Source organism: Quercus lobata, chromosome 9, assembly GCF_001633185.2.
Source record: "Quercus lobata isolate SW786 chromosome 9, ValleyOak3.0 Primary Assembly, whole genome shotgun sequence".
NCBI lineage: Eukaryota > Viridiplantae > Streptophyta > Magnoliopsida > Fagales > Fagaceae > Quercus > Quercus lobata.
Window position 1 is genome coordinate 29433259 of NC_044912.1, and position 27984 is coordinate 29461242.

General features: G+C 32.8%; 3 protein-coding genes and 1 pseudogene across 4 annotated transcripts; 3 read left to right on the forward strand and 1 right to left on the reverse strand.

Moving 5' to 3' along the window:
* Positions 1–636: 636 nt before the first annotated feature.
* LOC115959378 (pentatricopeptide repeat-containing protein At3g29290-like) lies at positions 637–5697 on the forward strand. Its single transcript, XM_031077739.1, has 3 exons — positions 637–725; positions 3239–4885; positions 5336–5697. The coding sequence occupies exons 2-3, from the start codon at positions 3248–3250 to the stop codon at positions 5561–5563; spliced, it is 1866 nt and encodes a 621-aa protein (XP_030933599.1). The 5' UTR covers positions 637–725; positions 3239–3247; the 3' UTR covers positions 5564–5697.
* A 1587-nt stretch (positions 5698–7284) lies between these two features.
* Positions 7285–8046, reverse strand: LOC115959380 (annotated as a pseudogene).
* Positions 8047–13456: 5410 nt separating this feature from the next.
* LOC115959379 lies at positions 13457–14742 on the forward strand. Its single transcript, XM_031077741.1, has one exon. It carries the CDS (start codon positions 13619–13621, stop codon positions 14615–14617), a length of 999 nt encoding a protein of 332 aa, XP_030933601.1. The 5' UTR covers positions 13457–13618; the 3' UTR covers positions 14618–14742.
* Positions 14743–22091: 7349 nt separating this feature from the next.
* On the forward strand, positions 22092–27966 carry LOC115959377 (pentatricopeptide repeat-containing protein At3g29290-like). 2 transcript variants are annotated; one of them, XM_031077737.1, is made up of 4 exons: positions 22092–22313; positions 23284–23373; positions 25438–27087; positions 27581–27966. In XM_031077737.1, the coding sequence occupies exons 3-4, from the start codon at positions 25447–25449 to the stop codon at positions 27806–27808; spliced, it is 1869 nt and encodes a 622-aa protein (XP_030933597.1). In that variant the 5' UTR covers positions 22092–22313; positions 23284–23373; positions 25438–25446; the 3' UTR covers positions 27809–27966. The 2 variants fall into 2 exon arrangements, with proteins under 2 accessions (XP_030933597.1, XP_030933598.1); XM_031077738.1 differs by lacking the exons at positions 22092–22313; positions 23284–23373 and having other exon boundaries at positions 25851–26001; positions 26097–27087.
* Positions 27967–27984: the final 18 nt, after the last annotated feature.

Here is a 27984-nt window from a genome sequence, read left to right on the forward strand (position 1 = left end):
TGAAACTAATTGGGTGTATTTATGAAGTTGGTCCAGATGGTTTCATTAATTTTAACTATCAGTTTGTGTGTATGTTAAAATTTTGAAAGCTATCTTGATATGCTTTCTAATGTAAATGAATGTTCATTGAGAATCAAACTGTACTGATTGTTTTGACTCATTTCCTCACAGGTTCCCTTTGAGGTAATAGAAAAAAGGACGTGTCATTTTTCTAGTTAAAAAAAATTTCCTTAATTGTTTGCTACATTCTAAGTTCATAATATATTCTTTTATCTTTAGGTTAAGATACAACCATTTGCAATATGCAAAATGGGGCGTAGAAATGCATTACCTGGAATCTTCCACTTCGAGGCCTAATTTTCTGGTCTTAATCATTAATAAGGAGAAGTTGAGCATATTTGACTAAACATAAATATAATACGATTTGAAAACACAATAAATCATTTGGTAATAGGTCATAGATCCTTGGTTAATTGTTATTGATCATATTTTCTTTTTCACAACATTTTCAAGTATGATGAATTTTAATCTATGTTTCTTTTTTATTTCTAATATATATATATATATATATATTTATATATGTATGTATGTACATAATTTTTTGTTTAACTTTCACTGTTTTTGTTACTTAGTAGAGGTTGGACCCTGTTGAAATGGAAAGTGCCCTACTACCCAACTGATGTAATGTGGGCTCAATCCAAAAACCAACCCTTCCAAAATTTGGGGTAAGTTTGTTTATCAATCGCCTCTCCCAAACCTTGCAAAAGGTTATGTTTGGTTTCTGCTCTTTGAAATATTTTAAAAACACTCTTTGTAACATTGGTTTCTATCTTGTCCAGATAACTTTTGGTCATGCCTCTATTTAATTTGTTCTAATGTTGTTTGTGTTTGGTACTTTGGTTTACTTAGTTTCCATGTGGTTTGAGAGTTATTGTAGTTTCCATAACCCAGCTGATAAACAGAATAAATATAGATACTTGGTCTTATAGGAAATTCCTAGAGGAACTCAATACTTGTGCAAATAATGGTTGTTTTCTCTTGCTTGAAGTTCCATTTTGGGTGAAGATTATAGACGAACTCATTTGTTAGCATTTTATTTAGCATAAAGAAACATATGATCATTTTATTCAAATCTCATAACACAAATATGCTTGTGATACTGGATTTGCCTTCTACATAATAGTTGCACAATTTGGTCTAAGATTTCTATTCAACATGAGAGACACCACAGTGAGGTCAAGTTGTAGCTTGCCACAGTAGGTTCTTTTAAAAGGAAAAACCTATTCAATGCTACTAAAGTAATGCAAATCACTTTTCTGAATAGTACTAAACTTTGGCTCAATCGTGTCATACAAGTGCTATAAGACATGCAATTCACACTTGAGTAGTTCACATTATATGTTGGACACAAAATGACCATATATTTAACATTTTGTGAGCCCAGTATTATTTTTTAATAAACATATAGATAAAGCCAGCCAATTGAATGAAGCTGTCTGAGTTTACCAAATGACCATGTTGCAATTGCACACCAATTAAGAGATGAAGGTCGACCTTTAAGAGATCGAGATTCTAGTCCTAGCATAGAAGCACAAAATCGAAAGAAACAACTTACTACTTGATGTCTTCATAGAATATCAATAAATAGTAAGTAATACTCAAGTTTCATAACATCATTTTATTACTTCAACATATGAATGGATATATCTGCTATGTTCCATTGCATTAAGAAAGTCCATATCTCCTACTAATAAGTTCATGCTTTGCAGCTTTTTTGTATCTAATGCAACTAAAAATATCTTCTTTTAATGGAATGTGTACTTTTCATATATGTGAACATAGTCAAATAATAGATACGGATGTTCGGGATTAATTGGGTCATGCCAGGTTCAATTGTGGACTTATTATTTAGTTGGTATCATTGGCATGGGAAGCATAGCTCTGATATTTGGGATTTGGTTCCAGGCTGTTTAATGTGGACTATTTGGACTGAATGGAATCAGCGATCTTTTGAGAATGAAGAGAAAACTGTAGTTCAGTTATTAGATTTTTGTCAACAGACCCTCTTTGATTGGTCTCGATGTTGGGGTTTCACGGATTGTTCTACCCTTTTGCATTTTCTTTCATCTATTAGAATAGTTTAGGGGTTACTTTTGTCTTTTTATTCTTTTTTCCTTTGTTCACTACCGTGAACTCTTTGTATTTCTCTTGTTTTTCTTTTATTAATAATATTCTCTTCTTACTTATCAAAAAAAAAAAAAAAAGATACGGATATTGGAAAAAAAAGGTTTGATAAGCTGATTTGCAAATTTTAATGCATATTTGGAGTTGTTCCTAATTTTGTTTAACCGCATGTCATTTTCTATTCATGTCTTCCATATTACAGCTATTGATTAACTATGGCTTCTTAGAATAGAAAAAGGGAATATCATGGGGTTCAAGTGATAGCTCAAAGGTAATGGAGAATATCATGGGGTTCTTTGTGTATCTCATGCTGGTGGTTCGAACTCCACCTCACCCCTCCCCCACTATCTACCAATCAATAAAAGAAAAAGAAAAAAAAGGAGAGTATGATGGTTTAAGCTTCATGAAACTTTTTAAATGGTTCTCTTGTACATATGCTATCCATGAGAGAGCTATTGTGACGAGGTAACTTTAAAATATTAATAGTAAATAGGTAATTTTTATATATGACATGAAAAAAAAATTACTATCAGAAAAACAGTTAATTGGCTTCTTTTTTTCTGGAGAAATGAAGCATGTTAGTTATGTTCTGTCAATCACATCCAATGGTAGAAATTCCTTTATAAATAAATTTATTAGCCTCTACATCCTCTAAAATCATTATTGTATATATTTTCATACAAATCCTCAATACAGTTTATTAGCTTACTATAAACACCCCCCCCCCCCCCCCAAAAAAAAAAAAAAAAGAGGAATTGGCCATAGATAAAATTGCAATAATATTCACAAGCATTGTCATGAGCCAGAGTGGGCTAGGCCTCTACCTCCCAAACTTTAACTACAACTTTATGAAATATTCTTCTAATTTATGTGTTGTGGATTGTGAGCCAGCAGCATTTAGAATATAGGAATTTATTGGGACAGGATAATATATTCTTCGTTTCTTGAGGACTTGAATTATCCTTAACTTATGCTTTAAAAGGTTAGCTGTTATCTCAAGTACCTTCTCTTGGTTAAAGAGTCTCCATTTAATATCCTTGTTTTCCTTTTTCAGGGCCCAGTTATGTGTGAAATGCTGAGGAATTTGAATTCTGCTATGGTTATATCAAATTGGTTTTCTTGCCGATATTACCCATATATTCCAACTAGCTACTTCTGTAAAATCCACAATCGGCATTTTCATTGTAGTGTATATGTTAATTCAGCTATAAATTCAAATAGTCGGTGTGCCATAATGCCTGGTCTGGGCATAATTTCCATGTGGCAACCAAAGATGCCAAATATCAGTTTGTTGAGGGTGGACAAATCACGCATTGTTGTGAACATGGTTGCAAGTGTTGATGTTGGTGTGGATTGTGAAAAGGAGGAAGAAAATAAACTGATTGAAGGAGATGAGGGATTTGGAGAATCTTTTGTTGAGCAGATTTGGCCTCCTTGGGGAAATGTCGCAAATCACAAGGCTTTGGATATTGAACCTAGTCCCACACCTGTTAGCCAGACTGAGTCAAAATTTTCAAACAGGATGACGATTGCGAATAAAAGTAGGGTACATTTTCTAGAGGAAACAAATGAAGAGTTGTTATCTGAGCGACTTTTGGTGCTTAGCAGAACCAATAAGGTTAGAAGTGCATTGGAATTATTTAGGTCCATGGAATTATCAGGTCTTTGTCCTAGTTTACATGCCTGTAACTCTCTTTTATCATGCCTTTTTAGGAATGGGCAGCCTGATGATGGGTTAAAAGTCTTTGAGTTTTTGAAGACAAAGAAGATAACTACAGGTCACACTCATAGCTTAGTACTTAAAGCAATTGCAAATTCTCAGGGTAGCGATACTGCCCTTGAAATATTTATGGAAACGCTAGGGGAATGTGAAGTGAAGAAGGATTTTGATGCAATTGCATATAACACTATGATAACAGTATGTGGTAAAGTTAACAATGGTGTTGAAACTGAGAGGATCTGGAGAAGTATGAAGGCAAATGGCTGCTGTCCAACACGAGTTACTTATTGCCTATTAATTAGCAATTTTGTTCATTGCAGTCAAAATGAGCTGGCTCTTGATGCTTACAGTGAGATGGTTCAGAACGGATTTGAACCAGGGAATGATACAAAGCAAGCTATAATTAGTGCGTGCACAAAGGAGGGAAAGTGGAATTTGGCACTTAGTGTCTTTCAAGATATGTTGAAGGGTGGCTTGAAGCCAAACCTAATTGCTTGTAATGCATTGATTAACTCTCTTGCGAAAGCTGGGGAGGTCAAACTAGCATTTGAGGTTTATGATATCACATCTTTGGGTCATTCACCAGATGCATACACATGGAATGCTATACTTGGTGCTCTATATAATGCAGATCGACAAAACGATGTTCTTCAGCTCTTTGACAGCATTAAGAGAGATATAGGCTCTCAATTGAATTTACATTTGTACAACACTGCTTTAATGTCTTGCTCGAAGCTTGGTTCATGGGATAGAACGCTGCAGCTTTTGTGGCAAATGGAAGCTTTTGGGCTCTTCATTCCAACTGCATCATATAATCTTGTCATTAGTGCTTGTGAGATTGCAAGGAAACCAAAAGTTGCATTGCAAATGTATGAGCACATGGTTCACCAAAAGTGCAATCCGAACACATATACTCCTCTGTCATTGTTAAGAGCTTGCATATGGGGATCCCTCTGGGATGAAGTGGAGGAAATCCTAAATGTGAGTTTTATTTTGTTGACATGTTTTGGCCATTTAACTTTATCTTAGTTGAATTTTAATTTGTTGTGATATGGAATTAACAAACGAATATGGGAGGTGAAAATATTTTCTCTTTTCAAAATTTCATATCAACCACAAATTTGACATTCCCCCCCCCCCCCCCCCTTCTATCTTTCTTTTTTCACTCTAATGTCCATTTGAAGATAACTTGTGACATAAATGATTTTGTTGAGTGGTGCCTCTTCAGCGCAATTGTTAAAGTCACACACATTATGTTGCATTTGTTGTGCCAAATGCTCATCCTTGTGGGTTATAAACCTGTGAATTTTTTGTTAATGCTACTGCCTTTATACTTTGTTTTAACCTTTGAAACTCTTTTTTTTTTTTTTTTTGAGAAATGGACCTTTGAAACTGAGTGTGCTGGCGTATTGATTTTTGTTTCCTTTGCAGTGGGCTGCACCAAATGTATCTCTTTATAATGCTGTCATTCAAGGAATGTACTCAAGGGGCAAGATTGATTCTGCAAAGAATCTGTACACTAAAATGCGTGAGCATGGTCTTCAGCCAGATGGTAAAACACGTGCTATGATGCTTCAAAACTTGTCAAAAAATTCAGCTAGACATAGAAGGAGTTGGTCTCTTGGTTACAGAGAACGTCATCGGCAAAAGATGAAATGAGAAAAAAGAGATTACCTACAAATAAGTTGGGCTAACTACATTGTGATTATATAGATTGATAAGCTGTATAAGTTGAATGTATATCAGAGCAACAATACAGGCCTAACTTTGCCCTCTGTAATTATTTTCTGTTCTGTCTCTTCTCTGTTTCCCTCTTAGGTTTTTTTTTTTTTTTTTTTTTTTTTTTTGGGAAACACCTCTTGATTTTCACTGTATAGGTTTTTTTTTTTTTTTTTAATTTAAAATGAAAGTAGTAATTATCCCATAGTATTGTGATACAAATGTGTGATATCGTGGAAGTTTGATGTTTTGGAGACATGGATTTCTTTTTAAAGGCTTCATAAATAAAATTTTTGCTTAAGTTTTATAGTTCAAGTACATTCAAATTTCATTGCCAGTATCAAATTTAGTGCCGGATAAAATTAAAGGAACTTCCAATTGGGCCCCTTAAGTATGGGTTGGTGGGTGAGAATGGGGATTCAAATCTTCTTGGTGCAGATTTCTCATAAACACCTCTTATTTTGACTTGTGTTTTAGCTAACTCTACAAAAACAAATATAGATGTCACGTATGTGTAGAATTGATCAAATGTGAGAAGAGCTCTTTATAAGACTGTCTTGTGAGATACTTTCCAAGAAGAGCGATTTATAAGACTATCTCGTGAAATACTTTCCAACTATATGACTGTAGGCTGGATCATAAGGTCACATGCCATTTGAATCAGAGTAATTATTATCATACTCTCTTTATTACACATTTACCATACACACACTATCCATACGGGGGCTAAAATCGTGTTTACCTAAAATTGTGAAATCATGACATTGTTTCACAAATTTTAATTGAAATCGGGTTATTTACGCTCTATTTGTTTCGATGTAAAATATTTTCCGTAAAATATTTTCCCAATTTCAAGTGTTTGATTGCATGTAAAATATAGTCAAAGTTGTAAAATATTTTCCTTTGACTAAAACTTTGTGTGTAAAAACTTGTAAAATATTTTACCAAAAAAGCAAGTGTAAAATATTTTACAAAAATCTCACAGCCTCACACCCGACTCTCTCTCCCTTTTTCATACTTTACTCATCCTCTCTCAGACTGCCCAAACCAGCAATAACACCCACCAGCCCATCTCCACCTCCACTCTACCAACACCCTTCGCCGCCCTTCACCTCCATTCTGGTGGCACCACCATCAGATTTCGGTCTGTTTTGTCATTGGAGAAGTAGCCATGAGAGGCCTGAGGTGAGCCTTATCACCGCTCCTCCAGTGCTCGTTGGTTGGATCTGGTTTTGAAAGCTACAAACACCACTGCTAAGATCTCTGATCTGGAATCTCTAAGAGTAAGTGGGTTTTTTGTTCCTTCACGATCTGGGTTTCTAGGATGGCTTAGGGGTTGCAGTGGGTGGCTGGGTGGGTTTGTAGGCCGTGGTGGTTGGGCGGGCTACAGTGGCTGGTTGGCTTTTGTTGATTTTTTCTCTCTGATTTGTGATTTAGGTGGCTGGTGGTGACTGTGGTGATTGGGTTTGTGGTGGTTGGTGGTTGTTGGTTTGTATTTGCATTTTTTAGTATTGAGATCAATCCAAACACTTGAAAATTTTTTCCTGAAAATATTTACATGTAAAATTTTTTACATTTGAAATTTTTTTACGTCAAAACAAACAGAGCTTTAAAAAAAATATAATTCAAAAAGAATGTGTTCGCAGTGTGCAATATAAGTATGTAACAAGATTTATCGTTTTGGATCATTAATATCGCATCTAATTCAATACATTAAATCAATAGAAAGTGACATTAAAAAACAAAGATTGGAGTAATAAAATAGACCCAACAAGAAGTGTAGAAAATTAGGAAGTGGGGTGTGGAGGATGAGGGTAAACAGAAAGAACTTTGGATTCTAAAAGGGAAACATGCTTATCGAGCATTGACACAACAGCTTCAAACTCAGTCACTTGTTGCTCTATTGCATCAATCTGCTGCACATATTGGTCGAAGTTACCACCCTTTGACTTCAACTGCTCCACGAATACCCTCAGCCCAGATGCCACGCCACCCATCCTTTTGTATTCTTCACCCACTCTCTCATTCATTTTCTCCAAACACTTCTAGCTCATTATTCGTCCCCTTATTTCAAAATCAGAACCCAAAATTACACAAAACCCAGAAATTTTATTAAAGAAAAGAGTAATTAGAGAGAGAGAGAGAGAGAGAGAGAGTACTTGGAGCTGGGATTTGATCATGGTGGAGACGCTGTTGAAGAGATCGTTGAGTGAGTCAGCGAGTTGGTCATGAACAGCCTCATCCTTCTGGGCCATGAGGGTGTCGTTGTGTTTGAGTGGTTTTGTGGGGGATGAAGAGAAACGAAGCTTGATGTCGATGATTGTTTGGAGTTTTGGGGAGGATTACTGTTGGAAAAATTAAATGAACAGCCGAAGTGGACAAGGGAGAAAACCTGAATGGCTCTTCTTACTTTGTTGGCTAGCCAAGCAATACAGACTCAAAAAGTGCTAATAAGTTCATTTTGTATGTTTAATGTTTTTACTTTCAAATATCTTGTAAATAAAACATAATAGTTTAATGTCATATTACCTGTGACTTTTATGCTCGCCATCCTTTCCAGAACATCGGCTCACTTGCATTTCACTTGTTTGAAACAGCTCTACCTCCATCTCTCTGATAACCCCATTTTAATTGACGGCAATTCAATGGTGTACTTTCCTTGTTTTCCCTCTTCTACAATTACAACTCACTCACTTGTTGGTTTGGGTTTTGATATTTAGGTCTCGTTTCAAAGCCCAAAAGGATCGAAACCCTTTTGAGCTTTCAATTTCTTTTGTCCTGAAACTCAGTAGTTAACCTTCATATGCCTAACTGCTTAAAGAAAATTATTTGTAGTATATGCTTAACATAAACAATCATAACTATCTAATTTTATTAACAGCTAAAGTAGTTTTTTTTTTTTAACAAACCAAGGCACATAATAGGGGTGAAGGGATTCACGCCCTAAATATTTTCATTGTAAATATTAGTAAATATCAATTGAGTTACAAAGTATTTGACATAAATGTCACAACTTTAAGAATAATTTGTTAGAAGAAAAAAAATGTCTGAAGTGATCCGTCTTGAATATTTATTATTTTATTTAAATATAATGGTAAATAATTTTATTCTTATTAAAGAAGTTTTTTTTTTAGAGTTTCAATAATTCTATTCTTCTTTACTTCTTATTAAAGAAGTAATAGTAGGGTTTTCTATTTTTCTTTTCATTTTTTGGTGGAGAAACAAGTAATATTAGTTGAAAGGTTTAAATGGAAGCTTAAGGGATTTAACTTTTATTTTTACAGGGTGATAGTTTTTGTTACCACCCATAAGACAAAGTCTAAAGTGTAAACAAAGAAGGCGCGTATTGACTTGACAAGATTGGGCCGAAGGAAGATGACTCGTAATTACTTAGGAAAAAGACGAAGCAGGAGAGGGACGTTTGACTTTGTTCTATTGAACCAGAGACACCATTTAATTCATTTCTATTTCTCTTTGGAAACATTTGGCTGATTGGCGTGAAGAACACGACCCGTTGAATTAGTCTTTGTTTGAATTAGTCTTTGCCGTCTTTCGAGAACTATAAAACCCCTCTAATTCCAAAACAGCCCTCACCTTGGGGGTCAATATCATCAAATTTTGGAAAATATATATAATTTAATATCTTGACTTTTTTTTTTTTTTTTTGGGTAAAAAGTATGGTAGCTATTTGTTATTAATGGAGAGAAACTGCCCAAAATAAAAATAGCCTAGTTGAAGCCTTTTAAGGCTCACTCATGAGTCATGACTCATCTAATTTAAGGATTATTATTGTTCAATAATTGGATTTATAATTTTTTTATACAATATAAAAATTCTATTCTAAAGTCACATCAAGGGTGTGCGGTGGTAGTTTTATAATTATTAAATGCAAGTAATATAGACAAATGTTTATATTTTTTTTCCCCATAATTCATAGTACACCAAATGTTTATATGCAAGTAATCTTAATTGTTTTGTTTGCAACATTATTTTATTATTTTAAGAGTATTGTTGGTGAAATACTGACATAGCAAAATATAGATCCCTATATTATAAAAAAGTGGTTAGAATTCAAAGAAATCTATTGGTAGAGTACCTTAGGAAATCTAGAGGATCTGAAAAATCCATATATATATATATATATATATATTGGGTATACATATTACATCAGTTAAAGCCAATGCCAAAACTCAAGGTCTATAAGAAAAAGCTATTTAATGAAACGATCTTATAAGATAATTTTTTATCCATAAAGAACAATTGCACCAACCGCACCCAAAAAAATCAACTACTAGTTATGTTTGAATTATAATCCCCAAAATATTATACTTTGATTTTTATTTTATTTTTATCAATATCTTTTAACACTTAAACTATATAAAAAGAAAACACTAGCAAGAAAAGAAATAAATAAATAAATAATTTTGAATAAAGAGAAAAATACAAAAAAAAAAAAAATTGATAATAGAAATTCAAATCTTTATGAATATCATTAATCATATCTTCAAAAGAATTACAACATGAGCAAAAATTTGGCAGTAATTATCTTTGTTTTCAATTAAACTCTAAATTTTCAAGTGCATTATATCAAAACTAGCATAGAACTCATGCATATGCATGACACAATTAAAAACAATTACAATCACACACATATATGGATTCAAATTATAATTGGTGCAAGAGTTACACATTTTTTAAGTCATAAACGAGTTTTAATCTCTCTCTCTCTCTCTTTTAATTTTTTATTTTAGTTTTTTTTATATACACATGAGTTTCTCCTTCTTCTTCTTCTTCTTCTTCTTCTTCTTCTTTTTTTTTTTTTTGTGTTTTTGGGTTTTTGATGGTTTATTTATATTAGACCCTTTGTCTTTTACACAACATTAACTCACCTAGAACAATATATATATATTTTTAAAAAAAAGAAAAAAAAAAGAAAGAGATAAGAAACATGGTGTAAAATTAGACAACAATTGGAATCCAATTGGATTTTCTTGATTCTTAAAAAAAAAAAAAAAAAAAAAAAAAAAAAAAAAAAAAAAAAAAAGGATTTTCTCTAACTTTGACTATAAATAAATATATATATATATGTGGGGAGATTTTTCACCCGCCGCACAAGCTGTTTGTCCGCTTTAAGGAGCCAAGCCCGCACGATTTTGTTCTCAAGGACGAGTATGGGAAGACTCTGGGTGCAGTCCCACATCGGCAAGAGAAACGCCCCACTCATGCCTTATAAGCGCTTGGCACAAGCATTAGTGGAGCGCTTCTCTTGCCTATGTGGGATTGCACCCAGAGTCTTCCCATACTTGTCCTTAAGAACAAAACCATGTGGGCTTGGCTCCCCAAAACTGACAAACAACTTGTGCGGTGGGTGAAAAATCTCTCCACAATATATATAGTTATAGATGAGTTTTGCCCTCTCTCTCTCTCTCTCATTTTTAATTTTAGGTTTTTTGGATATACACATGAATTTACTTTTTTTATTGAGTTCTTTTTTTATGGTTTATTTATATTAGAATCTTCATCTTTTGCGCAACATTAATCACCTAGAACAAAAATTTAAAAATAACTTAGATAAGACACGTGGTGTAAAATTAGACAACAATTAAAATTCAATTTACAATTTTATTAGATTATCTCTCACCTTTGGCTTTGATTATATAAATATAAATATATATATATATATATATATATGTGGGGCCAGAGAATTTGTGACCCCAGCCCACTTTATATTAAGGGCCAAGGCCCGAGCCAAGTAGAGGCATTGCCGAGGACATATAACGAAAGTCCAAATGGCCTAGAGATATAGTCGAGGACGATTCTGCTCTCGGCATCCCAAAGCGCTCCTAGAAGAAAGGGCGAGTACGGTATAGGAGCAGTTCATGGAAAAGCTAAACATCTCCGCATTGATGGGAAAAGGACCCCTGAACAATGTGGCGACAAAAGACAAGGGAAAGGCTACCATTACTACAATTAAGTACTCTACGCCTGACAGAGCAATACTTTTCAGCTTTTACAACCACTCCCAACCACTTTGGGTATGGGCTGATAGGACAAGTATCAGCCCTAAAAAACTGAACCTACACGTGGACGTTGGAGGGAGGGTAAAGGCTAGTATAAAAATGAAAAGGAAGCAATCCAGAGAGAGGGGAGGAGGGCCAAGAACTAGAACCTCCCAGGCCGTGCTAAGGAGAAAACCATTTTAGGCAAGCACGACTCACCCTTGTCCAATTATCATGAACATCATGACTAACCACTGTCCAATAACCAAGGCCTAACCTTTTACCCTACTCTCTACAAATTTTATTGTTTGGGCCTTCAACGTACGAACCCAATACCAGTTTGGGATCGTTACAAATCGAGTCCTTACAATATAGACTTTAATTATATATATAGTCATAAATGAGTTCTACTCTCTCTCTCTCTCTCATTTAATTTAATTTTTTTGGATATACACATGAGTTTACTCATTCTTTTTGTTTATTGGGTTTTTTATAGTTTATTTATATTAGACTCTTCATCTTTTGCACAATATTAATTCACCTAGAACAAAAATTATAAATTAAAAAAAAAAAAAAAAAACAACTTAGATAAAACATGTGCCATAAAATAGACAATCATTAGAATTCAATTTAGAATCTAATTGGATTTTCTCTCAACTTTGATTTTAATTATAAACTAGTGTATAGCCTTATATATATGTACAAATACAATTAAAAATAATCACAATTATACGGTTCAAATTATACCCTTTTTTTTAGAAAATATTCAAATTATACATAGTATTAGCTTACACTTTTTATAAACAATACATTTCTAAAATTTGTAATGGTTTCTCATTATACATACATATATATATACATGATTTAGAATTTAACTGATTTTAGATTCTTCAGTTTTTGCACCAAATAATTCACTTGCCAAAAAAATTAAAAAATCTGATGGACATGTGGCGAAAAATTGGACTCCGATTGAAATTCAATTTAGAATCTAGCTAATTGGATTCGGACTCTTCGATTTTTACACTCAATAATTCACTTAGTACAAAATTAAAATTTAAATAGGACACATGACTTAAAATTGAGAATCCAATTAAAAACTAATTAGATTTTCTCTCAACTTTGGCTACTAATATATATAGAAAAGTTGTTACAATTTAAACATGTTATGAATTGTGTATACGTACATATGCGCCAGTTGCACCTATGTGAATTATTAGTGCATTGTATAAATTGTCCCTTCTAAAAATCAAATTTTAGCTTCATCACTAAATTGAAGCGTCACTGATATTGTTTTAATGGCTTGGCCAAATGATCATTCACCTATTACAAAAGCTCTTCTATATAACTGAAGAAACATAGATGTATTTGAGGTCATTTATGCAATAATTTTACCTTAATCGAAAGGAAACTTACCTAAAGTAAAAAGCATATATACGTACACTATCATTATTTTTTTTAAAAAATAGCACACATTGTAATGCGAATTTTAGAAGAGAAGATATTATCAACCTACTTAGCCTATATGTGAAATCTGTTTATAATGGATGGGTGGATGTTTTATGTAACAAGTTACTGTTTTTAATTGGTCAAATGATGTGGTTAAAAGATAATTGTCACACACACACATTGTCCTATATTTTTCATTGAATATACACGAAACATATTTATTTACTTGAGGGGCCACTCATTTAAGAATAATGGCTCCGCACCACATAATACAATTATATAATATATATATATATATATATATATTCTTTTTTTTTTTTTAATTTTCCCATGATTAATATAAAAAGTGGACCATGGCTAGTTCATTTGGATAGTAGGGGTAGTTTGGTATCACAATTGACAAAGTCAATTCTCTATAATCTATATCCCTGCTCCAATGTTATGTACCATTCTCTTCTCTTCATAATTCATTTCCATCTCTTCTCCTAGTTTATTCATCCCCTCCAACAAGAAATCAAATAATCCATTGAAGAAAGCTCTAGCTAGCACCATGGATAGGGAACAAGAAGAGATGCAATTTCTCGGTCTCTTTGATATCTACAAAGAAGCTTACAAGATCATGCACTCATGGGGGAAACTCTTGGGCCAAATCAGCTTGGTCTTAATCCTTCCTCTGTCCGTAATCTTCTTGGTTCATATGCAAGTATCTGAGGTTTTATTCTCAAAGATCGTCCACAACGAAATTGTGTTGGATTATACCCGAGCTGGGTCTCCTACATACAACAAAGTCTCCGATGTTCTCTCTTCAGAATGGACCATTTTTTGGCTTTTCAATGCTGCATACTTCACTATCCTCCTCATCCTTTCACTCCTCTCTACCTCAGCTGTGGTTTACACCATTGCATGTATTTACACAGGCCGTGAAGTCGATTTCAAAAAGGTTATGAGTGTTGTCCCCAAGGTTTGGAAGAGGCTTATGGCCACGTTTTTGTGTTCTTACCTATTCTTCTTCGTTTACCAGATTCTGGCTTTTGTGATCCTCGTTATTTGCATACTTGGATTTGGGTCAACCAAGGCTTTTATTCCCATATCAATTGTTTTTTGGATCTTGTACTTTGTGGGTTTTGTGTACATGACCATAGTTTGGCAATTGGCTAGCGTTGTGACCGTGTTAGAAGACACTTATGGATTTGGGGCCATGATTAAGAGCAAGGCACTTATACGGGGAAAGATGGTTGTGGCTGTTTTGGTATTTTTGAAGCTCATTTTTTCATTCGCAATCATAAAAATTTTATTTGAGAATCTAGTTGTGCATGGTGTATCATTGGGCATAGTGAGTAGGGTAGGCTTTGGGGTTCTATGTTCGTTATTGCTTTTCAATTTTTTTCTCTTTGGGCTTGTGGTTCAGACAGTGCTCTATTTCGTTTGCAAGTCCTACCACCATGAAAATATAGACAAGTCAGCCCTCTCGGATCATCTTGAAGTTTATCTAGGGGAGTATGTTCCTTTGAAGGCCAAGGATGTTCAGCTTGAGCAATATCATGTTTGATTGGGTCTAAAATGTTTTTGTACTCTATTTTATGTAATAGCCTCGGGCATTATTATCATATTTGATATTAATACCGTGACAAACTGCATATCAGTTATATATATATGTACTTTAATTTTCATTAATATTATAAATCAGTTTCAAATGTTGCTGCTTTTTATTTATTTATTTATTTTTGTTTATTATTAGGTTTCTTCTGTTTGCTATTTTAGCTTCTTCTTCTTCTTCTTCTTCTTCTTCTTCTTTTTCTTTTTTTTTTTTTTTTTTTTTTTGCTGAATTGGCTTCTTTTGAATTGACAGCATTTTTTAAAATTTATTTCCTGAATGAATTATTAGATGTTTTATTGGAATGGCCAATGACATATGATATGATAGTGTTTGTTGGCTTTGGACCTTGGATCTGCTGACCGAAAATAAGATAATTAGGAGCCAAATGTGCATGTTGCTCCTTGTAATAGCAATTATAAATAAATGTGCACTAGCCTCATCTAGCACGCGCGAGCCAAATGTGCATGTTGCTCCTTGTAATAGCAATTATAAATAAATACTAGCCTCATCGCACGCGCGAAAAATTGTGTTTTCATTTTATATATATATAATTTTTATTTTTACAATTTAATTTATAAGTGGGTAAAATAATTTGACAATTAACAGAAAACTTGTCCTATTTTTAAGGCCATGTTTTAGGGGAGTTAGAATTGCATTTTTACGGAATTGTCATTTAGTTTTGTTTTTACTTAAACATAAGAGTTTTAATTTACATATCTATCCGCGGTAGTTGAAAACTTGTAAGTGGATATAATAAGGATATTTTAGGCATGAGAAATGTGAAATCCAAACAGGAGAAGCCCCTTAAATAGTAGTATAGATATAGAAGAAGTTCCACCTTGTAACTAACTGATTAATCAGCTTTTTTTATTACAGAGAGAGAGAGAGACATAGTCAACTTAAAAAAAAAAATATATATATATATATATATAAACCCAAGATGACCTTCGTGGTCATAGAAAAAATAAATGAAAATTGAAATTCCAATCTGCCTTTTTTTCTAATTATAACCCAAGATCATGATGGTTGTTCTTTGTCATGATGATCATGATGGTTTAGGCGATTAGCCCAGGTGCTGCCGTGCTGGAGAAGAAAGCAATCATGGGAAGCATGTTCCCATCCAAAAAAAAAATTCATGGGAAGCATGTAGACCGGTTTCTAGTCCATATTAGAGGGTTTAAAAGCCCAATATTGTTTTATAATGCATCACAATGACATAAGTAGAAATAGAAGGGGTTCACTTGACAAATTTTATTATATAGTAACTATATGATATATAGTATAATTTGGACATGGCCTTACGTAATATGCAATTTTATTGTAAATTTTTTATAATAATAACTAAATGACTAAAACTAATTCTCATACAATGAAAAGAATCTTATAGTCTCACATTGAATGAGGGTTTTTTTTTTTTTTTTTTTCCTATGATGAGATAGATTTTAGTTAGAATTTATATGAATTTTGTTACTTTTAGACTTTTAGTTAATAGAGACTCATTTAGGATGTAATTGAAATGATTTAAAGAGTTAATGATTTAATTAAAAAGTTAGGCTTTAATTTGAATAATCTCAAACAATAAAAGAATTATGTAATTTACATTTGATACAGGCTAGCCACTAGATACAAAGAGGGTGTAGCCATATGTTGCATACAAAAGATAGTGACTTGGTACAATTAAGACTTATGAGAGTCATCTTTTATTTAATTAAAAGTATTTAAAATACAAAATATAAAAAAGAGCAGACTGTAATGTAATTAATTTTTTTAATTGAAAAACATAATTTAATTAGAATTTTATGACTAAATTATAATTTTAAGCTTTAAACTTGGGGTTGTTTTTGTTTTAGTCCCTTAAGTTTGAGATTTTCCTTTTGGTCCATTGAGTTTGATTACATTTTCAAAATGATCATTCCTTTGATCTCTATGACTAATTTGGCTATTAAGAGAGAGAGGGAGAGAACAAAAAACTAGTTTTGTTGGCATTTAATGATTATATCACTCATGGAAATGGATGGAAGGGCAATTTTGAAAATTGAATAAAACATGGTGAACTAAAATTTAAAATGAAAAATCTCAAATTTCAAGAACCAAAATAAAAACGGGCCAGGATTAAGTCCAGTGTCCAACAGTATTGAACTCGTTGAGATGATAACATGTGTCCATTTTTAAACATATGTCTTCATCTAAACCTAAACTAAGTCCAATAAAAACAACTCAAACTTTAAGGGTCAAACATGTATTTTAGTCTATTTTTATGTAAGATTTGTTTGTTTTTGCTTAAAATATTAGTTTATTTTTACCACTAATTAATACACAATCTTTTAAGACCTCACTTTTTCTAAGTTATACTTTTACATAACTTTTATATTAAATAAAATAAGAAAAATGAAAATAAGACCATTCAAACATACTCTTGCACTCTATTTGTTTTAAGAGAGATGCTACATCTTCAACATTTTTACAATATTTTTACAACAAATAACATATGGTTAGTTATTATTGGTTCAAATTTCAAACTAACGTTAAGATTACTTTTTTGCCCCAAAATAACAACCAGTAACAACTTGTCACTTATGATTTGTTGTAAAAATGTTGTAGACATATCATTTCTCTTTGTTTTAGTAGGAAACTTCTTTTTTTTTTTTTTTTTTTTTCATTTTGAAAAATGACTTATTTTTAGAAAACTGACTTATTTTTTTAGCTTTTGGTTGTGACACAGACAATGAGCTGAAAATGTTTTGGACTACTTAATTCGCACATAAAATCATTAGTATTCCTTATAATTTATAATTAATTAATTATAAATAATTATATGAAATAAATACTTCATTCATAACATGAATATAATGTAAGCCAACTAATCAATCATCCAAAAACTTCAAAATTAGACAATCTACATAACCATATCTTTCTCCACACACACACAAATTACATAATTATCTAAAATAATTCAACAAGCCAAATTAGATAAAGCTAAGTTCAACAAATCAAACCATCTAGATAGTCAATATAGTTCAAACTTCAATGAAAGCTATCTTCAAAAGTAATACAATGTTTTCTTCATATCCTAATACAAATGAACCATTACTAACAAATTTCAACTTTTTTGGTTGAAGAAATACTCCAACTATCGTCTATAGGTTCTAGCAAATTTCAACATGAATGACTTAATTAGTTACTCATCCTGAATTACATAGTCAAATACATATATAAGCATAGACTTATCAAGCCCTTGTATTTTAATGACTTTTTCGTAATGGCTACTCAAATTGCATTGATTCTTAGCAAATATTTCTTGTGCTATTGTAACTTTTCTAATTTGTCAAGACAAATCCTTATAAGTAGCATTTTCTTTCCCATAAGCACAACTCCTAATATTACTGTGAAAACTTGATTGAGTTGAGGTTGCACTTAACGAATCAAATTGTTTCCCTATAGATAGCTGCACTCTAATTTGCGACTTAAATTGATGAGTTATCTATCCACATTACAAAACAGAGTGATTCGATTGAGTATATTTTGTCATTTTTAGTAATTTACACTTCAAATAACAATTTTTATAAGTGTTGTCAAAAAGCATTTTTTGGCAGTTTTTACCAAACGCTTTGCTTTTTAAAAAAATCAAATTTCTAACCGCACTTTTTAAAATTATCATTTTTTCAAAAAGCACAGTTTCAAAAAGTTAAACCAAATCTACTCTTATTCTTTAGATACCTCCAACTTTACAACTCCAAATCTTTTTTTTTTTTTTTTTAAATTCTAACAGGTGATCACAAAATGCTATCATAGCTATAAAATTGGAACACACCTATCATTGCTATCTGTCCAAACATCTTACCTTCCAAAAAATTATAAATGGAAACCATAAGTTGCCGTTTAATTTTCGTTGTTTTTTATAATTTTTAATTACTATGTTAAGAGTCTAATAACTTAATTGATTTGCACATCCGAGTGTTTTTAAAACATATATCCTCTGTTCAAATCCCTTATCCATCCATTATCGAAATATATATATATATATATATATATATATTTAAATCCTACTAAAAATAAGAGAGAAAAGACAAAGCTAAACCATGGAAACATGAACAGGAGCAAGATGTGTTAGTCACTTGAGCAACAAAGTGTTTTTTTTTTTTCTTTTTCTTTTGTGGATAAAAAAGGGGTCACCATGTGATTGTAATGGATAATTTCACATATATAATCGGGCCTTCATGGTTTTATTAGACGAGCCTATTTAGAGTCAAGGAGTTGTGAACTAAGCAACAAGCACTGAAGTTGGGTCCAAAAAATATCATTACGACGAGGTTCATAAAAATCGTTATTAGTTATTTGGTTTCTCTGTCCTTTCTCCCTGTTTCAAACCACATCCTTTCCATCAACCCCAAGCCTTCACCTCGCCCAAAGCAAACCCCAAAACTATCATTGCAAGCAACCCAACGTCAACTTCTTGCAGCAAGTAACATTCTTTTTTCTCTCTCCTTTAGTTTTTGTCTATTCCATTTGCTAGTCTTCTTCTATGCTAATGGGTGTGTCATGTGTGTTACTGCTTTATTTGAACATAAAATGCAATAATTTGTATGGGCTTGCAGGAGTGGCCCTAGACATTTTGAGGTTTAAGGCGAAAACTATAAATGTATGTGTATGTGTTTGTGTATGTGTATGAGTGTGTACATATATGTGTATGTTTATGTGTGTGTGTATGTATATTTATGTTTATGTGTATGTGCATGTGTGTTTATGTTTATGTTCATTTATACTTATGTATGTGTATGTGTATGAGTGTGTATGTGTATGTATATGTTTATGTGTGTGTATGTGTATGTTTATGTTTATGTGTGTGTATATGTATGAGTGTATGTGCATGTGTGTATGTTTATGTTTATGTGTATGTGCATGTGTGTTTATGTTTATGTTCATTTATGTTTATGTATGTGTATGTGTATGAGTGTGTATGTGTATGTATATGTTTATGTGTGTATATGTGTATGTTTATGTTTATGTGTGTGTATGTGTATGTTTATGTTTATGTGTATGTGTATGTGCATGTGTGTTTATATTTATGTTTATTTATGTTTATGTATGTGTATATGTTTATATTTATAAACAAAAACAAACAAATATAAACAAACAAACATAAACACACATACACATAAACACACACACATAAATATAAATATAAACATAAACATACATAGATATAAATACACATACATACTAAGAAAAATTAAATCCTCATATAGATTGGTAAAAATTGCAAACTAACACCAATCCTCAAACAATTTCGTTAGTTATTTTGGTGTGCTAAATCGAGCCTTTATGTGTGTTTATGTTTATATTTAAGTTTATGTGTGTGTATGTTTACGTTTATGTGAATTTATACGTGTTTATGTGTATGTGTGTTTATGTTTATGTATATGTATATTTATGTGTATATGTATGTATGCATGTATGTTTATGTGTATTTGTATGTGTATGTATATGTGTGTATGTGTATGTGTATGTGTATGTTTATGTATGTGTATGTATGTGTGCTTATGTATGCGTATGTTTATATGTTTATGCGTACTTATATTTATATATGTTTATATGTATGTGTATGTGTTTATGCTTGCTTATGTATGTGTATATGTATGTGTATGTGTATGTGTGCTTATGTATGTATATATATGTGTATATGTGCTTATGTATGTATATATGTATGTATATGTGTATTTTGTATTTGTATGTGTATGTGTATGTGTAGGTATTTTTGTATTTTTCAGATTTAGGTACAATACTCTGATGCAATTATAATTAATGGCTGAGATTAAAAGTTGAAAAAATAACTTTCAATCTCAACCATTAAATAAAATATATTAAAGGAGAGTTAAAAAGTTAAAAAAAAGAAAAAAAAAAGTAAAAAAATACCTACAATAGTGCACCTGATCTCAGTCCGTCTTTCTTCTCTCACCATTTTTCTTTTCTTCTTTTTTACGTGATGCTTTATTCTTTTCCCTTTTATTTCTCTTTATATATTGCTTAGGCTGACAGGAGAGGAGCAAGCGAAAACCGCGTCAAGAAAGGAAATCGAAGATTGTGCTGCCGAGCCAAAGACTATGAAAATCTCTTCCTCTCAATTCAGACGATCCTCTTAAGTGAAATTGTGGCTCACGAGACTTCATCGGATTATGGTGTGTGATTTTTGGTTATTTATTTATTTATTTATTTGAGATTATGAAGCAAATAGTTTTTATATTTTGCTTACCATTTCTATTTTCTGAAAACACTTTTCTGAGAAATACCATTTTTTTTTTTGCTTTGCTTTCAGTCTATCATTCTTTCTTGTGGTATTTGTTTGATTAATTTGGATCTAAAATTAGTTCAATAAGATGATTATTTTTCTAAAATATAATAACAAAACCAATATATGTTTTTTTAACAGTGGGTTCACTTTCAGTGTTTTCATTTTGTGATTTTAGTTGTTTTGTGGGTTTTGTGCTTTGATTTCAGTAGGTGTGATTTGATTTGTGATTTGGTAGGCTTCTGGGTTTTTGTTGCGATTTGATTTTAGCTGGGTTTTGGCCGTGGTGGTGGTCGTGATTTGATTTTGGTTGGGTTTCGGCAATGGTGCGTGGTTGGAGGTAATGAACTTGAAAAGCTCCGGCCATGGAGGTTTAGAAGGAGAACTTGGTGGTCAGTCATGGAACACGGTGTGACGTGGGTTGAGGTTGAGAGAGGATGAGAGAGAAATAGGGGCAGCCCTAGACATTTTGGGGCCTAAGGGGAGAATTAAAAATTGGACATTTTTTATACTTATATATTAATTAAATTAATGTTTATTTAATATTTTTATATTATATTTTTCATCATTATTTTCATTTTCTTCTAAATTATTTTGAAGTTCATTATTAAGATTTGTTGTATTGCAAAATTGAACATCATTTTCTTCTAAATTATTTTGGTGAATTTCTTGCTCATTTGTGATATTTTCATCTAAATTTTGTGTTATAATTTGTTTATTACTAATAACAAATTTATCCATTGATCATTTTTGAGACTTAATTAATTTTTCTTCTTTTTTTCTTTTTTAAGTTTTTCATATCCAGATTCATATTTTCTAATAGATATTTTTAATCAAACAATATATTTATAAAGACTAAAATAAAAAATAATTTTCAAGTGTAGAGCAAATGAGAAATAGAACCTGATTTATACAAAAATTTAAGAATAAAAAAACACAAAACACAAAACAAATCCTATCTTTTTTTTTTTTTTTTTTGAGAAACCACCCCCTAAAAAAAGGGGGCGGGGGGAACAAAAACCAAAAAAAAAAAAAAAAAAAACTTGAAGGCCCAAACTTAACGCCCAGTCCAGGGAGGGTCCAGGCAGCCATAATGATAAACTGATAAGTGATAAACAAAGTTACAAAACCAGGCAGGGACAGGGAGGGCCCAAATAAACAAAGTTATCTTAAGTTCTTAACAAATAAAATGGCCCAAATGTTTATAATTTTATACCTGATTCCTGAACCTCAGAACCTGATACGGTGGGGTGAGCAGTTGAGACTTGAGAGAGGCGGAGAGCAGAGAATCAGAGAGAGAACAGACTGAACAGTGGAGACTGGAGACTAGAGAGAGGCGGAGAGCAGACACTAGAGAGAAAGGTAAAATTTTTAGGGTTTTGAGTGGATTTATTTGTGATTGTTTTGTGGTTAATCTCTCTTAGACCGGATTTGTAGTTTATCTGGTCAATGATTTTGTTTAGAACCAATGTTTAATAGGATTTACCAAAATTTTTGTTTTTTTGGTTAAAAGGATGTGCCAGATTATTTTTGTAACTAAATTTTCTACTACCCGGTTGGCTCTTTTCTAAAATTTTGGGGCTCCCTTCCACGTGGGGGCCTTAGGCAATTGCCTAACTCGCCTAAGGGAAGGGCCGGCCCTGTGGGCTTGGCAGTAGGTGTCTGTTTTAAGTTATTTTATTGCATGGAAGGTGTTTGTGAAATTGTCTCTTACAAGCTTTGAAACTAATTGGGTGTATTTATGAAGTTGGTCCAGATGGTTTCATTAATTTTAACTATCAGTTTGTGTATTTATTCAAATATGCTTTCTAGTGTAAATGAATGTTCATTGAGAATCAAACTGTGCTGATTGTTTTGAGTAAATCCTCACAGCTTCCCTTTGAAGTAACAGAAAAAAGGACGTGTCATTTTTCTAGTAAAAAAAATAGAAAATTTTTGCTTAATTGTTTGCTACATTCTGAGTTCATAATATATTCTTTTATCTTTAGGTTGACATACAACCATTTGCAATATGCAAAATGGGGCGTAGAAATGCATTACCTGGAATCTTCCACTTCGAGGCCTAATTTTCCCGTCTTAATCATTAATAAGGAGAAGTTGAGCATATTTGAATAAACACAAATATAATATGATTTGAAAACACAATCAATCATTTGGTAATAGGTCATAGATCCTTGGTTAATTGTTATTGATCGTATTTTCTTTTTCACTACATTTTCAAGTATGATATACACACACACACACACACATATATATATGTATGTATGTATGTATGTATGTATGTATGTATATAATTTTATATTTAACTTTCGTTGTTTTTGTTACTTAGTAGAGGTTGGACCTTGTTGAAATGGAAAGTACCCTACTACCCAACTGATGCAATGTGGGCTCAATCCAAAAACCAACCCTTCCAAAATTTGGGGTAAGTTTGCCTATCAATCGCCTCTCCCAAACCTTGCAAAAGGTTATGTTTGGTTTCTGCTCTTTGAAATATTTTAAAAACACTCTTTGTAACATTGGTTTCTATCTTGTCCGGATAACTTTTGGTCATGCCTCTATTTAATTTGTTCTAATGTTGTTTGTGTTTGGTACTTTGGTTTACTTAGTTTCCATGTGGTTTGAGAGTTATTGTAGTTTCCATAACCCAACTGATAAACAGAATAAATATAGATACTTGGTTTTATAGGAAATTCCTGGAGGTACTCCGTACTTGTGCAAATAATGGTTGTTTTCTCTTGCTTGAAGTTCCATTTTGGGTGAAGATCATAGATGAACTCATTTGTAAGCATTTTATTTAGCATAAAGAAACATATGATCATTTTATTCAAATCTCATAACACAAATATGCTTGTGATACTGGATTTCCCTTCTACATAATAGTTGCATAATTTGGTCTAAGATTTCTATTCAACATGAGAGACACCACAGTGAGGTCAAGTTGTAGCTTGCCACAATAGGTTCTTTTAAAAGGAAAAACCTGTTCAATGCTACTAAACTAATGCAAATCACTTTTCTGAATCGTACTAAACTTTGGCTTGATCGTATCATACAAGTGCTATAAGACATGCAATTCACACTTGAGGAGTTCACATTATATGTTGGATTCAAAATGACATAGATTTAACATTTTGTGAGCCTAGTATTATTTTTTAATGAACATATGGATAAAGCCAGCCAATTGAATGAAGCTGTCTGAGTTTACCAAATGACCATGTTGCAATTGCACACCAATTAAGAGATGAAGGTGGACCTTTAAGAGATTGAGATTCTAGTCCTAGCATAGAAGCACAAAATTGAAAGAAACAACTTACTACTTGATGTCTTCATAGAATATCAATTAAATAGTTAGTAATACTCAAGTTTCATAACATCATTTTATTACTTCAACATATGAATGGATATATTTGCTATGTTCCATTGCATTAAGAAAGTCCATATCTCCTACTACTAAGTTCATGCTTTGTAGCTTATTTGTACCTAATGCAACTAAAAATATCTTCTTTTAATGGAATGTGTACTTTTCATATATGTGAACGTAGTCAAATAATAGATATGGATATTGGAAAAAAAAAAAAAGTTTGATAAGCAGATTTGCAAATTTTGATGCATATTTGGAGTTGTTCCTAATTTTGTTTAACCGCATGTCATTTTCTATTCATGTCTTTCATATTATGGCTATTGATTAACTATGGCTTCTTAGAATAGAAAAAGGGAATATCATGGGGTTCAAGTGATAGCTCAACGATAATGGCATTCTTTGTGTATCTCATGCTGGTGGTTCGAACTCCACCTCACCCCTCCCCCACTATCTACCAATCAAAAAAAGAAAAAGAAAAAAGGAGAATATGATGGTTATAGCTTCATGAAACTTTTTAATGGTTCTCTTGTACATATGCTATCCATGAGAGAGCTATTGAGACAAGGTAACTTTAAAGTATTAATAGTAGATAGGTAATTTTTATATATGACATGAAAAAAAAAAAAAAAAAATCCCTGGAGAAATGAAGCATGTTAGTTATGTTCTGTCAATCACACCCAATGGTAGAAATTCCTTTATAAATAAATTTATTAGCCTCTACATCCTCTAAAATCATTATTATATATATTTTCATACAAATCCTCAATACAGTTGATTAGTTTACTATAAACACCCCCCCCCCCCCCAAAAAAAAAAAAAAGAGGAGGAATTGCCCATACATAAAATTGCAATAATATTCACAAGCATTGTCATGAGCCAGAGTGGGCTAGGACTCTACCTCCCAAAATTTAACTACAACTTAATGAAATATTCTTCTAATTTATGTGTTGTGGATTGTGAGCCAGCAGCATTTAGAATATAGGAATTTATTGGGACAGGATAATAGATTCTTCATTTCTTGAGGGCTTGAATTATCCTTAACTTATGCTTTAAAAGGTTAGCTGTTATCTCAAGTAGCTTCCCTTGGTTAAAGAGTCTCCATTTAATATCCTTGTTTTCCTTTTTCAGGGCCCAGTTATGTGTGAAATGCTGAGGAGTTTGAATTCTGCTATGGTTTTATCAAATTGGTTTTCTTGCAGATATTACCCATATACTCCAACTATCTACTTCTGTAAAATCCACAATCGGCATTTTCATTGTTGTGTATATGTTAATTCAGCTATAAATTCAAATACTCGGGGTGCCATAATGCCTGGTCTGGGCATAATTTCCACGTGGCAACCAAAGACGTCAAATATCAGTTTGTTGAGGGTGGACAAATCACGCATTGTTGTGAACACGGTTGCAAGTGTTGATGTTGGTGTGGATTGTGAAAAGGAGGAAGAAAACAAATTGATTAAAGGAGATGAGGGATTTGAAGAATCTTTTGTTGAGCAGATTTGGCCTCCTTGGGGAAATGTCACAAATCACAAGGATTTGGATATTGAACCTAGTCCTACACCTGTTAGCCAGACTGAGTCAAAATTTTCAAACAGGATGACGATTGCGAATGAAAGTAGGGTACATTTTCTAGAGGAAACAAATGAAGAGTTGTTATCAGAGCGACTTTTGGTGCTTAGCAGAACCAATAAGGTTAGAAGTGCATTGGAATTATTTAGGTCCATGGAATTATCAGGTCTTTGTCCTAGTTTACATGCCTGTAACTCTCTTTTATCATGCCTTTTTAGGAATGGGCAGCCTGATGATGGGTTAAGAGTCTTTGAGTTTTTGAAGACAAAGAAGATAACTACAGGTCACACTTATAGCTTAGTACTTAAAGCAATTGCGAATTCTCAGGGTAGCGATACTGCCCTTGAAATGCTTATGGAAATGCTAGGGGAATGTGAAGTGAAGAAGGATTTTGATGCAATTGCATATAACACTATGATAACAGTATGTGGTAAAGTTAACAATGGTGTTGAAACTGAGAGGATCTGGAGAAGTATTAAGGCAAATGGCTGCTGTCCAACACGAGTTACTTATTGCCTATTAATTAGCAATTTTGTTCATTGCAGTCAAAATGAGCTGGCTCTTGATGCTTACAGTGAGATGGTTCAGAACGGATTTGAACCAGGGAATGATACAAAGCAAGCTATAATTAGTGCGTGCACAAAGGAGGGAAAGTGGAATTTGGCACTTAGTGTCTTTCAAGATATGTTGAAGGCTGGCTTGAAGCCAAACCTAATTGCTTGTAATGCATTAATTAACTCTCTTGCGAAAGCTGGGGAGGTCAAACTAGCATTTGAGGTTTATGATATCACAACATCTTTGGGTCATTCACCAGATGCATACACATGGAATGCTCTACTTGGTGCTCTATATAATGCAGATCGACATGACGATGTTCTTCAGCTCTTTGACAGCATTAAGAGAGATCAAGACTCTCAATTGAATTTACATTTGTACAACACTGCTTTAATGTCTTGCTCGAAGCTTGGTTCATGGGATAGAGCGCTGCAGCTTTTGTGGCAAATGGAAGCTTTTGGGCTCTCAATTCCAACTGCATCATATAATCTTGTCATTAGTGCTTGTGAGATTGCAAGGAAGCCAAAAGTTGCATTGCAAGTGTATGAGCACATGGTTCACCAAAAATGCAATCCGGACACATTTACTCATTTGTCATTGGTAAGAGCTTGCATATGGGGATCACTCTGGGATGAAGTGGAGGAAATCCTAAATGTAAGTTTTATTTTGTTGACATGTTTTGGCCATTTAACTTTATCTCAGTTGAATTCAATTTATTGTGATATGGAATTAACAAACAAAATGGGAGGTGAAAATATTTTATCTTTTCAAAATTTCATATCAACCACAAATTTTACATTGCTGAATTGTCCAAAATGCAGTCACTTCTTCTTCCCCCCCCCCCCCCCCCCTCTCTTTCTTTTTTCACTCTAATGTCCATTTGAAGAAAGCTTGTGACATAAATGATTTTGTTGAGTGGTGCCTCTTCAGCGCAATTATTAAAGACACACACATTATGTTGCATTTATTGTGATAAATGCTCATCCTTGTGGGTTATAAACCTGTGAATTTTTTGTTAATGCTACTGCATTTATAATTTGTTTGGACCTTTGATTTTTTTTTTTTTTTTTGTGCGTGTGTGTGTGTGTTGAGAAATGGACCTTTGAAACTGAGTGTGCTGGCGTACTGATTCTTGTTTCCTTTGCAGTGGGCTGCACCAAATGTATCTCTTTATAATGCTGTCATTCAAGGAATGTACTTAAGGGGTAAGATTGATTCTGCAAAGAATCTGTACACCAAAATGCGTGAGCATGGTCTTCAACCAGATGGTAAAACACGTGCTATGATGCTTCAAAACTTGTCAAAAAATTCAGCTAGACATAGAAGGAGTTGGTCTCTTGGTTACAGAGGACGTCATCGACAAAAGATGAAATGAGAAAAAGAGATTACTTTCCCTCAAAAAAAGAAAAAAGAGATTACCAACAAATTAGTTGGGCTAACTACATTGTGATTATATAGATTGATAAGATGTATAAGTTGAATGTATAACAGAGCAACAATACAGGCCTAACGTTGCCCTCTGTAATTGTTTTCTGTTCTGTCTCTTCTCTG

What these genes read in the sequence shown, in the direction of transcription:
- LOC115959378 (XM_031077739.1), top strand. Translation starts at nt 3,248, where the DNA reads ATGTGTGAAATGCTGAGGAATTTGAATTCTGCTATGGTTATATCAAAT. An exon ending in AAGTGGAGGAAATCCTAAAT is followed by an intron (nt 4,886 to 5,335) that starts GTGAGTTTTATT and finishes TTTCCTTTGCAG; the next exon opens with TGGGCTGCACCAAATGTATC.
- LOC115959379 (XM_031077741.1), top strand. Translation starts at nt 13,619, where the DNA reads ATGGATAGGGAACAAGAAGAGATGCAATTTCTCGGTCTCTTTGATATC.
- LOC115959377 (XM_031077737.1), top strand. Translation starts at nt 25,447, where the DNA reads ATGTGTGAAATGCTGAGGAGTTTGAATTCTGCTATGGTTTTATCAAAT. An exon ending in AAGTGGAGGAAATCCTAAAT is followed by an intron (nt 27,088 to 27,580) that starts GTAAGTTTTATT and finishes TTTCCTTTGCAG; the next exon opens with TGGGCTGCACCAAATGTATC.